The sequence below is a fragment of the Accipiter gentilis genome, chromosome 27 (genome assembly GCF_929443795.1).
Source record: "Accipiter gentilis chromosome 27, bAccGen1.1, whole genome shotgun sequence".
Lineage (NCBI taxonomy): Eukaryota > Metazoa > Chordata > Aves > Accipitriformes > Accipitridae > Astur > Astur gentilis.
The window spans coordinates 2,753,123-2,765,734 of NC_064906.1; the positions used below are offsets into that span (position 1 = coordinate 2,753,123).

The window sequence follows — 12,612 nt, forward strand, 5'->3', positions numbered from 1 at the left end:
AGGTGCTGAATTTTGAGTTCAAGGTTCTTAAAAGGAAGGAGCAGCACAAGAATGATGCAAATCTGAGCTGAAAGATACTGTTAACTTGAGAACTTTCCAGCTTGTTTGGGTATAGTTTAACTTCATTTAGCCTGAAAACAATCAATACAGTGGCAAGCTGAATGCATTACTATTCAGAGACAACACATTTTTTATTGATCGGAAACAACGTGGACATGTCTTGTCAACTTAGGAACTCAAACCCAGAAATACCAATGTTCGCAGCTTTTTAAAACACCAGCCTTATGCTCTGCAGAGAGAAATAATATCCACCAGCAGCCCAACAGGAGTAGTTTTCACATCTGCCCTTGCATCTGAGGAGAGTTTAACCTGGGAATTGAGCCCTCAAAACTTTGCTGAGAAATAAAAGCCTTTCTTCCTATGTTTCATCCCCTCCTTCAAATATGGATAAAGGTCAGCTTGGAATAGCACTAAAACACACACAAATACATGTACCTGCTGTATTTTTTGTCATACAGGGAGTTTATTGCAACTAAGCAAGGAGAGTTCATACAACTGAACAAGTATGGGAACAATCTACTGTTCTCCACTTGCAAAAAGACATTAAACAGCATATTCTGGGTGAGAATAGCAGAGAAGAATTTGGGGAATCAGATTCCTTCCTCAGCGTATAATTTACCCATGCAAGCCACCCACTAGAATTAATGGGAACTCTGCATATTTAGCTCTGCTTCAGACCAAGATGGTACATAACATAGCAAGGTATCAAATTTCTTCTAGGATGAAAAATGCTAAAATATTTTTTCTGCACCATTCCAGTACATGTGTCTCTTATTTTCCTCCTCTAGCCACTGCTTATATACCAGTCTGACTCCAGTCGTTAAAAGTCGTATTAGTGGCTTTTCCTCACACTCAGATTTGCACTTCCAAGCACTGATAACACCTGTCTTGATGCTCTTCAAATACCTCTCCCTGAAAGCAGATCAAAGTATATCCACAGCAGAAAGAACTGCGATTAAAGAAACAAGGAAGATGTATTTACTGCACCTTCTGTTGAGCTGTCATCAGTGTTTTGTATATTCAAACATAATTTTCTATGTAATTTAGAACATCAGTCCCTCGCATGCTATCATGTGTAAAAGGTAGAGTACCCAACACTACCAGTTCAAGAGAAAGTCTGCAAGAAGATAAGATAATTTTTTGCTTACAAAAAGGTCAGTACACACTCCAAAGTCCAACACTGGGATTTTTTTTAATCCAACTTCTGAAGGTTCTTTTCCTTTCTACAATGAGGCAGAGGCAACTTACCTACAATCAAATTTTTTCATCTCAAAAATTATTGACTAAGTTAAAGAGGCATATTTGTACTGAATGAAATTAATATCAATTACAGTATTGACAAAAAAAAATAACTAAATGCAGAAAATACGCTTGAGATTAAATTAATTAAAAATTAATTAAAAATTAATAAGAAAATACTCAAAAGAAAAAAAGGGACTTTTACAAATGATGTAAAACATTGTGAGATGATAACCTCATCGCCAAAGAGTTGAGAACTTTGAAGTCACGTTCTCTCAGAGAGTAATATAATGAGTTTAGGGAAGTTGTGAGCCGTTTAGTTACTGGGTACTAGAAATCATCCATTCTCCTACCGTGACCTCTAGGTGGCACAAAAGAACCTAAACTAAGTGGATCTTTATGATTTTTCAGGTAATGTTATACTCTCCCAATCAGCCTCCTCAAGCAGGCAATTCCAACATCACAAAACACATGTCTTTTAACCTGTACTAAAGAAACTTGTCAAAATAAGTAGTAAAGTAACAGCTACTGTAGCTAGGCAGCTCATTTTTTACTGTTTTTAATGGTGCACTGATATATAAATCATTAATTGATTCTCCACAGTACATCCAATATCCTTTCACCGTCAACTTATAATACTTAAAAGGAACAATAGGCTTACTAGAAATAAAGTTAAGGTTTACATTTAGTTTAGTGTAAAGATTACTACAGCACTAAAAACACATACCATACAAAGTAATTTGCAATCAAAATCCAGCAGGAGAAAAAAGTAGTAATGAGTAAAATACATCCATTACTTCATCTTATTTTAGATTACAGTATGTAAAAAATCAAAGGGTCACTGAAATCACATCCAATCAATATTTACTGCAGCAGTAACTAGAAATGCTGCTTTTTTACTTAAGTGATGTAGCTGTTGATATGAACGTAAGACTGGCACGTTCTGCATGACAAGAGAGAATTTTTATATTAACATGCACAGCATGTGAAGTACCACAGCAGCCCTCAGTCTCTCAACACAAGGATGGCACCACACATGCATTTTGCCCCAGGTAGGACACTATGACATGTTTCTTCTCCTCTACCAAAAAATGTGCATGTGTACACTGCCCTTGCATCAATGACGCCACCCATTTCCTTTGTCTCCTGCCTTAGCCAAATCATTCGCACTCACATCTGCGGATCACTGACCAAAACCAAAATCACCTTCCCCTCCTAACCTGCCCCAGCTCTCTGCATACAATTGCCCAGACAGGACTTTCAGCACTCTGTCATTCAATACCATTCAGTCTGAAATGCTTTGACCTCTTCCAAGACTGAACATGCAGTCATGCATAAAATACATCAACGCATTGCGTTGAAGAGCATTTGCATCAACATGGGATAACAGAGCATTGCATCGTGTGCCCACAACTGAACAGAAAAGGAATTTCTCTCACCTGGCATAGAAATCTTTTGGTGGAACAACTTCCTGAAAGAACTGTAGCTGGTACAGATAGAGTCCGATCAAGTGCCCCGCACTGAATATAGCCATTAATACACACAGACAGCTGAATATCAGCGGATCAAATGCTTGGCAACAGGACCACCATGTGCACAGGCCCAAAAATACAAAGAAATACACAGCTGAGGTCAACGATGGCACCATCATACCTGTAAAAATAAAAGCATGGAGGGTTGGAAAAGAGTGGGAAATATTAGCACTTGTTAAACCTGAAGTCTGACAACAAGTGTATGAAACAATTTAATCCAATTAGTGTTTATGCTAATTATTACAATTAGCTCTTAAGACTGCTGTTAGCTTTGAGACTAGAAGAAAAGGATCTTTTTTTCTGTTCAATGCACTTATGCCATACCTTAGCACTTAATACACAACCACTCTCCAGACCTTGCTCTGAGAGGAAATCTTCTCTTTGCAAAGACATCTCACAAAGCATGGACAAAACCAGAAACGTGGCTGCAAGGCCAGCCAACAGTGCCTGAGAGCACTGGTGTATTAGACTCAGAATTCATTTTAAATACAGGATGCTAAAATGGCATGAGCAATGAAGAGTGAAAATCCTTCTCATATAAATCTTGGGATATCCTGAGTTACTAAAACAAAAAAAACCCTTGATGCATACACTGACAACAAAAGAGATCTAGATAAAATCTAGAGAATATTTAGTAAATGTTTGATTTTTTTAACTCCTAGAAACTCGTAATTTACGTATGACAGACTCTGCTGTCTTACATATGTATATTGCTTTTGCTGTTGCACATGTAGCAGAGTATTTCACTTGTGAAAATGTCTAAGTGGTGAAGGAGACCCGATGCTCTGCGGGTAGCCTACAAAAACAAGTGAGGAAGCAGGAAAGACATACATGTGGCAACCATGAGAAAATGACACAAGAGAGCTTACATCCAGCACAGCAGTCCAGGGGAGTCTCTTAAGTAACAGTCCCGAAGCTAACAGGGATGCCCGCCTCAATTTATTTTTAAGTTTTTTACTAGTGCATGTCTAGGAGCCACCTTCCTCAGGACCGACCTGTAGGCTCCTGGTGGCCCCCAGCTCCAGTGCGCCTGCTGGCCCTGCAGCTGGGCCACCACTCCAGCCGGAGGACTTGCACCTTGCCAGGCACCGGCTTGCTGTGATTTTTGGGGGCAGCACTCCAGGGGTTGGTCCCTGTTGGGCCTGTCTGGGCACTGTAAGGACTCTTATCCGCTATCATTTTGCCTGAGTTTCACCATCACATCTCTCACATCGTACATCAGACCAAGTCTTCAGACCAGGGTGCTCTGTCTCTGCGCCGGTGTGTAACTTGCTGACGTCTCCATAGGCTCACAGTTTACAAGCATGACAGGACCACAGGGATCATCTATTCCGACTGCCTTCATGATGGGGGCTGTAAAACTTCACCCAGCAATTTCTGCCTCAAGCCTGTAACTATTTCATTTTTTTTTCAAAGAGTTACTTTGTCTTTATTTAAACACTTTAGGAGAAGGAGATTCCACTATATCCATAAATAAGTTGTTTATTACGGCCAATTTCTCTGGCTGTGAAAAATTCAGAATTTATTTCTGGTCTGAAATTGCCTGGGTTTACCACTTAACTATTGGCTCGTATTATAACTTCTACTAGATGAGATGACTGTTAAAAAAATGGAGGTACTTTGTACCTTTGTCAGTACTTTAAGGCTGCAGACAAATCTCCATTCATCTTTTTTTTTTTCTTGGCACGGTAAGTAAGGAAGTATTTAACTAATTAAGCTCAAGGTCTCTCTCTGGAATACAGGCTTCCCAGACCTCAAGTCCTTTTTGTAACTCTCCTCTGAACACCTCCCAGCTCTCGGCATGCGTTGGAGTCCCGCAGACAAGCTGCCCATCACTGCTCAGAAGAAACTGTCCCCTGCCACTGCTGTGTGGTCCTTCTGCTTCACCCTCCCTGGGTGCAGTTCACCCGTGCAACTTCAGAATGACAGGTCTGGCCATGTTTGGTTGTTTGGGGTTTTTTTAATGGCATCTCTCTTCCCTGATGTCAGGCCCCATGGTGATCCACATAACCTATTTCTTTCCCTTTTTAGATTTATTACTTTGCATTTGGCTAAGTGTAAGGCTGTCAGATAATCTTACCCTACTGAAAAAGCCTGCCTTAAAAGGGCCACACCTGACCAGTCCTCGTCATTCAATATCAATTTTCTGTACTATTATTTTATACTTCATATACTAGTACATTTATGTTAAGTATACACTTATACTTTATATGTAAGGACTCCATTCAAATATGTGAGTGGGCAGATAAATGCTAATTTACAATTGCATGATCCAATTTTGAATTCATTAATTAAAAACTACAGTGATTTTGTAGACTTTCATTCTGGCTGTGGCTGATTATGTGGTACTAAATCAAATGTCTTATAAAAAAGTTGGCTACATCATATCAAAACAGCTACTTTTACCAACCACATCAAAACCCAACATGAAGTCTGTTCATCGCTCTTTACACACTACATGGTCGACCTCTTAAGGTTTTCTGTTTTTTCTTTTCTTTTTTTAAAGGCTATGTGAATACAGTTCCTTTTTACACTTGGAAGTAACAGAACCAAATCTATGAATTCACATTATAATATATATTTGTAATATATAGTAACGTATAATGTGCAACCATTCACCGTTTGGTTATAACAGCAACTGTGAAAGTTGTATATGGAATGATAGGGCCACACAATATTAGTACAAAAAATTAAGCAACTCAGTATACTCCAATTCCTGCCAAGAATTAATTTAAATAAAATCAGCAGCAATTTCTTTTCCCTTAAAAATTTCCATTGTTATTCCCGCAGGTGCCAAAGCGCTGAAAACTCATTTGTTAAATGCATAATCTAATGGGCTCTGGAGGAAATTTTTCAAATGCACCAACCTGCTGAACCAAGTAAAATTGTAACAACAACTTTTCCAGTGGTGATTATCATGTTGCCAATAAACTCCCTCAGTTTGGATGCTAGGGAGGCGATTCTACGCAGCAGTTTTAATTTCATGGTTTCCTCAAATTCTGCTTCACCACAGTCTTCATCATCCAGATCTTCTTCATACATCAAAGCATCATCTGGCTCTAACTTTTCTCTTACAGCCTGAAAGGGGGGGGGGGGGGGGGGGGAGAAAAAGAGAATGCAAAAGAGAGAGACAGAGATGCAAAGGAATTTGAAATTAAAAACCACACATACGTTCTTTAACAATGAAGTCTTATAATCTTTGACTATGTGCAAGTAACGAGAGTAAGAAAGACGTACTAAAGCTAGAGTTGTACATTGATGGCTCCCACTTCAGATCTGTCTCAAGAAAAAAGACGTTAAGGGCTGTCTCTGAGAAAGACTGCAGTCCTCCTAGCTATGCACAACAGGCTGCTTGTTCATTTTTATATGAAATTTGGTTTGGTTTGCTCAGCATTCTTTCCATCTTGCTATTATTGTTAAACTCCTCTTTGGCTCCATGGCTTTAGGTATAAGCTCCAGCCACTAAGCACAAGTGCCTTCCTAGTTGATGTTCCTCAATAAATCTCACTTTTCAAATCCTTCCCCATGAACCCTTTCTCGGACTTTAAATGCAAAACCTAGAATGGGGTGAGTAGGAGTGATCTGAGACAGGTCAACAACGGATGAAATAAATGCACATAGTTCATTGGTGACTGAAGGGCAGTTTGGGAGAGAAAAAATACACTAAGCAGAGGCTTGAGGAGAGAATGAGAAATGGTGAGATCGGCTGATGGTGGAGGAAATGGAGAAAAAGCGAGCAAGAGAGAAGTAGTGAAAGCTTGAGTGATCTGCAACAATTTAGCAGGGGAAATGAGACCAGTGGCTTAGAACTACACAATGGAAAAAGGGAAAGAAGGAAACATGTAAAGGCCCCTCATACTTGAGCAGTTTGTTAGGATTTGGCAGTGGCCTTCACCATCGAGTCTCCATCGTATCTTGGAGACCAGAAGACACACACAGCTATTGAGTGATGCAGACTAAATCATCAACCCACGGTGAGAATCTGCAGGATTAGCAAGAGGCCCACCCAAAGATACAATTTATGGAAAAATTAGTCATTCACAGACATGTGGGGGCATATTTTTTTAAAAAAAAAGTAATAGTTTTGAGCCAGGTTCTCCCTTGGTGTAATAAAGCATAGCTTCTTTGGCACTGAGCTGAACTTACATTAGCTAATGTCAGTTCTGGCCAAGCAGTATCTCTGTGTGTGAAAGAAAGAGAGACTATTGGTATTTTTCATCAGAATAGCAGGTTTATATTTATTGGTGACCTTTGGCAGCAAAAAATTCCACACCGACAGATAAGACTGCAGTCTTATGACTGAACTCTCAGCCTACTTAACCAAATTCTTCAGTACCATTTTGTTATGTGGATCCCCAAAGGAACAAAATTCCCTGTGGACTCCTTCATTTCACCTCTAAGCTTGGTGCCAACTTTCTCCTCTTACTTTGGAGCATTAACAATGCTGTGAATGCCCAGAAAAAGCCTGCATATTCTCAAGAGTATCTATTTTACAGACAATGAAATACATATTAAATAAAGTAGGGCTGATCTGGGAAATCTACATTTCTCTTGGACATATCCAGCTATTTCAATAGCTATACCCATTATAAATGGAGTATACTAGCATTTCAATTGCTTTGTTATCATCACCATTCACTTATACAGCTCTCAACATAGGAATTATTAGATCCTTATGCAAAATAATAGAGGAGACGGCAGCCCAAACATGCAGTCATCACATTTCGAGCCACGCAGCACAAAGAGGCATTCTGTCTGTTCATCACTGCTGCTCGTAACTGAGCTCCTGTCTAAACAGGAGCTACTTAAATATTCAGAAACAATGCTGACAGTAGGCTGAACGATACATTATGCTCTTACTTCTGCCACCGCTGTTTCAGTTAGAAAGCCATACAAGGGGCAAAAGTTATGATCATTTCTGCTTGTGCTGTCATTACTAGATGAACCTGCTCCTAGTCTGTCCTTTTGGGGCCAATCCTGCTCCTCCTGGACTGGCCCTGGTGCTCCATGCCTTGAGCTTAGTATGACCAGTGAACAGTGAAACCTTCAATAGTGTTCATATCCCAAATGAAAGAGAATGAGTGAGACTGCTGGACATTTAAAGGTTATGAAATGGCACGCCTACTATACATGGGTGTGTGTGAAGGAGACCCTTGTTTCTTCAGCTAGTGCTTTCAATTTGCTGAAGACAGTATGCATTAAAATGTGGAATTACTTACAAAAAATGTATAGGAATAATTTCAAAATAAGTAAGTTATTCCATGGGAGATTGTCAGGATTCGTACCTCTGTGACTACCACAAATCTATGTTGAACATGAAGACAGGATTCATACACTTATTACAGCTTAAGCTGAATGGGAATTCTGGCAAAATTGCTGAGATAGCACTTAATTATACATATGCAGGAACAGGAAATAAAAGTCTGAAGAGTCATAAAAGAAAATAATAAGATGTTATCCATGCAGAAGCAGAAAATGTTCTTGAGGGAAAAATGAACAAAATGAAAATATTTTAAAGTATAATTTGGAGGAAAATACACAACACCTTCAAACAACAAAATAAAAAAGAGGACATGGAAGTAAGAAAAACATATAAAAACAGCCCAATGAAAGGTGAGACTTGACACCCTTTTCTGTCTCTTCCCCTACCTGCCTCCCTCACCTCAGGTGCCAAATGCTCAATTTCGATCTCCTCTAAATGGGTCTTTGGACTTTCCTATCATGATAACTAGGACCATAATTTTTTAACTTGGCCAGGCTAATCACTCTTGCTTCATTGATCTGAAGGACCCTTAGGCTACATTTTGTCTTAAGAGTTCAGTATTAATAATCTAGTACTGACACATATGACACAGCACGGCCAGGGAGAAGCACTAGGAAAGAGGATATTTCACTGGAGCAGGATACAGCTGAGAAGGAGATGGTGGTCGAAAATTTCCATGGACTGAGGCTTACACGCTTTAAGCATAGCTAAAAGCTTGCAAGTTGATGAGTTACCAAAGGGGTTAACTTCCCTTGTATTTCCACTTCTGTTTAGATATGAAAATATGAATTCCAAGTTCTACAAAGAAGTTAGGACCTCACAAAAACTCACAGGAAATGCAGAACAACCTACTTCTGGTGTTACTGAGGTCATCAGCAGGGGAAAGAAAACTTCAGCATTCTGAACCTCAGCAAATACCAAACTGATTTCCCAAGTTTTTCTTCTAAAACAACAACTGTCTGTTTGGAGTTGGGGTTCTTCAAATGCTCTCCTCAGTTTAAGACAAGCTAGCAAATGGGAAAACCTGATCATCAACGACAACCATAACCTGCAGTCCCAGAAGCTTTTCCAGAACAGATGCATACATACCATTTTGCAATTTTTCAGCACAGCCTGAATTATCCATAATACGGCTGTGCAAGGATTGCCTGGTTTCAGAGACCAGGATTTTGCACCAGCATGCTTCCTGGAAGAGGTGGGTTAGCTTCTGCATCTCTCTCTTCCCTGTCTGCAAGCACTTTTAAAGATGATACCTCTGTCTACCTCCCAGTGGTGTCGTTCATGACCCAGTGAAAAGACTATGATGGCTAAACAACTATAGATTTGGTATTTTTTGTATACAAACATATCTGTTTGTAATTCAGTATCCAAGGTGAAGTCAAGTAGCTGAAAAGCCATGTTTCTTTCCTGAAGTAGCTGAAAGGCCATGTTCCAGTGTATGTCAACAAGGCAAACCTTGGATTCCCCCATTCTCATATTCACCACCCACCAACTGGATTATCTGGGATGGCTTTCCAGTTTCTCACATTGAGCACTTCAAATTGCTGAAGGCAGGCAAACAGTGAACAGTTTTTTACATCCAACATGGTGATAATGTGCCTGTTGTTTTACCACTTTCTGGTGATTAAGTAGCCATGCAAGTACACGCTCATCACAGAACACCAGTACTCCAGTCAGACTGTTTTGCAAAGCTCTTTTTACTATGTGGATTAGTCTAAAGCTACAAACCCATGCTCCATAGGCTACAGTTAGAAAAATACTTTTACTTCCATAATAAATTACTTATGCAATTACGGGATCCCTGTGGATGCTGATTAAATCAAATAAACTTCTCCATTCAAGGAGTATAGAGCATTTGTGAAGCCATAAACATGTGTTTCCATGACCTTTGCTCTGCAGAGCAGGGCCCCAGGACTTTTTATAAACAAACTAAATGCAGTTTAGGTTTTTCAGCAATCGTGTGGAAGTCCCGAGAGTATTTATTGTACAACACTTTTTTAAACTGCCAAATTGAGATAGAGAACAGGCAAGGAAACAGTATAGCCTCTGTGGCAGCTATGGCAGCTACTATTGTGACCAGGGCCAGAGTGTCCATTAGCTACTTTGGGGGCTGCTTTATTAACATCCAACTTTTAAATGTTTCATCTGGTACAGTATAAACACTACTGCACAAAGATATCCTCTAGTCTCACAGATGTATTTACTAACAGGAAACCTTAACCCCAACCTAAAACCCATTCTTGCTTTAGAACACTCCTTGCTTTGTACCTACATTTAATGGTATTGTATCCACAAACACAAATTTGCTCATTTATTGACTTTTTGATTCTAGAGAGGACACAAATGAAACTCTTCAAAAATTCAAATAATGAGAGCAACAAAATTTAACTAACCAGAACTGTTACGACTAAGGATATACAAGTCTCAAGAATGGACACAACTCCCATCCCTGCAAATGCTTTGCATTAATTATCGGGACCTCTCAAGCATGCACTGCTAAGCTCACAAGAATAAGTTCTCATGAGAGTTCACGTGCTTCCTCCTTCCAGTTGGCTCATAAACGCTGTACAAATAGCCTCTTTTGCAGTATTTTGACATTTCCTCCCAGCCAGAATCAGGAAACAAACAGAGGAGTGAGAAAATAAAAACTAAGCCTTAGAAAAACATACGGTTTTGTGAAGTTCACCAACTGTTTTTAACATGTTGCTTCGAGAGTTTTTAACAATGGCTAAATGGATCCTGCTGTGTCAGCTCAATTTATCAATTTATCTATGTATTACATGGGCATTTAAAAAGTTATAGACATGCACTGAAGAACCTCATTATCAAATTTAATGTCAAGATGACACTGTATTTTCCAAGGGTCTGCATTGCAGGTGGCAGAAATGCAACCTGCAGTTAGATCGCATGGCAGCACTGCCATGCTCCCAGGGCAACCTGCTTGTTGTGTGGCTCTGCTCCGCAAAGTAACCTCTGTGAAGGACAGCATGAAGCAACCTCCTGAGGAGCAGTGCCTGAGTTCACTGATTGAACACGTTCTTCTTGCCTCTGAATTGCCAGTGGGGCTGCAGGGCTCACCCCAGCACTCAGCCACTTCCCAGAACCTGCTCCTTCGTGGCCCCCCCTGCAGCATCCTCACCCAAACAGCTACAGGTACAAGGTGTCGTACATCGCGGTGGACCATGTTATTTATTGCTGGTGATACCAGAGAAGTACTTTCATGATCTGGATTAGCCTGAAGGTGCACGGTTTGGCTTGCAGAAGAGATAGCTGCACCTACTTTGCAAGGAGACAAAAGCGAGGAAGCCACGAAGCAGGCTGCATGGTCTGACCTCCTTCTGGCAATTTTAATCAATCTCGTCAAGAACTGCTCCAAGTTGTAGCATCCCAGACCTCATCACAGACTTCTAACCCCTGCTCCTGATAGCCACACCAGTGTCTTTACAGTGGGCTGGATTGTCTTCATGCTGCCCTGCAGTTTGCACCCCCTGAGGCACACACTTACAGCCCCCTGCTGACCCGGTTCCTGTAAAACCATGTTGTCTGGTGGAGAATTAAGATACCACTTCTTATAACTATTTCTTTACTTCTAATCAGAGATCATATTTTTATTCCATACCTGTGACAGAATAGCACAGATACAATTTATTAGACATCTTTTATAAGTCTGTTCAAGCCATTACTATGCCCAAGTTTCTGGACTTCATTTTCATTAAAAATACAACTTAATGAACAGTTTGGTTTAGGAATCATGTGAGTGAAGCTATTTGATTCAACTGCACCAGCAGAACTATAGAAATAGATTCGTTCTCTACTATCACGTTGTTCCAGCTCAATTGCCTCCATAGTGCCTAAGCTGGTGCATTCAATCTAGACGGAACATACCGTAACATGACTGAGTTCCTATTTTTAACCTTGCTCTAAAAGGCGCCCCCCCCCCCCCCGCCCCCACAAAGGTCTTTAACCTTTATCTTTAGAAACGAGATAGTTACAGCAGTAGGAGGAATTCATTACCTACGTGCCTTTAGGAGCAGCACATACATATAGAAATGCATATAGAAAAAATAATCAACACAATAGTCTTCAGACAGACCAAGCTGTGAGTACAAAAGCTGGAAAAGAAATTTAACTGCTACTTGTTTTAACATCAAAGGAACTGCAAGCCCTTAATGGCATATAAATAACTGTAGTTTTAACCTGCAGTCAATACTAAACCACGTTAAGTTAATCATTTGTTGAATTTCCAATTTTGCAAGTGAAGAACTCCATTTATTCTGAAAGCATCAGCATGTGAGAAGCAGACTTCACTGCTTTATCCGCCACAGAACAGATACAAAAATTTCCACATAAACAATTCCCACACGTCATTCAACTTGAGCTCTGCAGAAATGGGGCTGCTTAGCAAAAGTATCTTCTTCAGGGTCACTTTGTGTGAGGTACATGTGGTGCTCAAAGGGAGGTCAGGTGGGTCGACAGAAAGCCAAAGGGGACCACCACTTCGCACACGCGTGGGGTGTG

At 40.2% G+C, this 12,612-nt stretch overlaps 1 protein-coding gene across 1 annotated transcript in view; it reads right to left on the bottom strand.

The window, feature by feature from the left end:
- Positions 1-12,612, bottom strand: part of PIEZO2 (piezo type mechanosensitive ion channel component 2) — a 311,773-nt gene that overhangs the window by 118,652 nt on the left and 180,509 nt on the right. Inside the window, exons 6-7 of the mRNA XM_049830271.1 lie at positions 5,699-5,909; positions 2,739-2,952 (exon numbers count right to left, since the gene is read on the bottom strand). Coding sequence (XP_049686228.1) covers positions 2,739-2,952; positions 5,699-5,909 — 425 coding nt within the window. The remainder of the gene's footprint in view (positions 1-2,738; positions 2,953-5,698; positions 5,910-12,612) is intronic.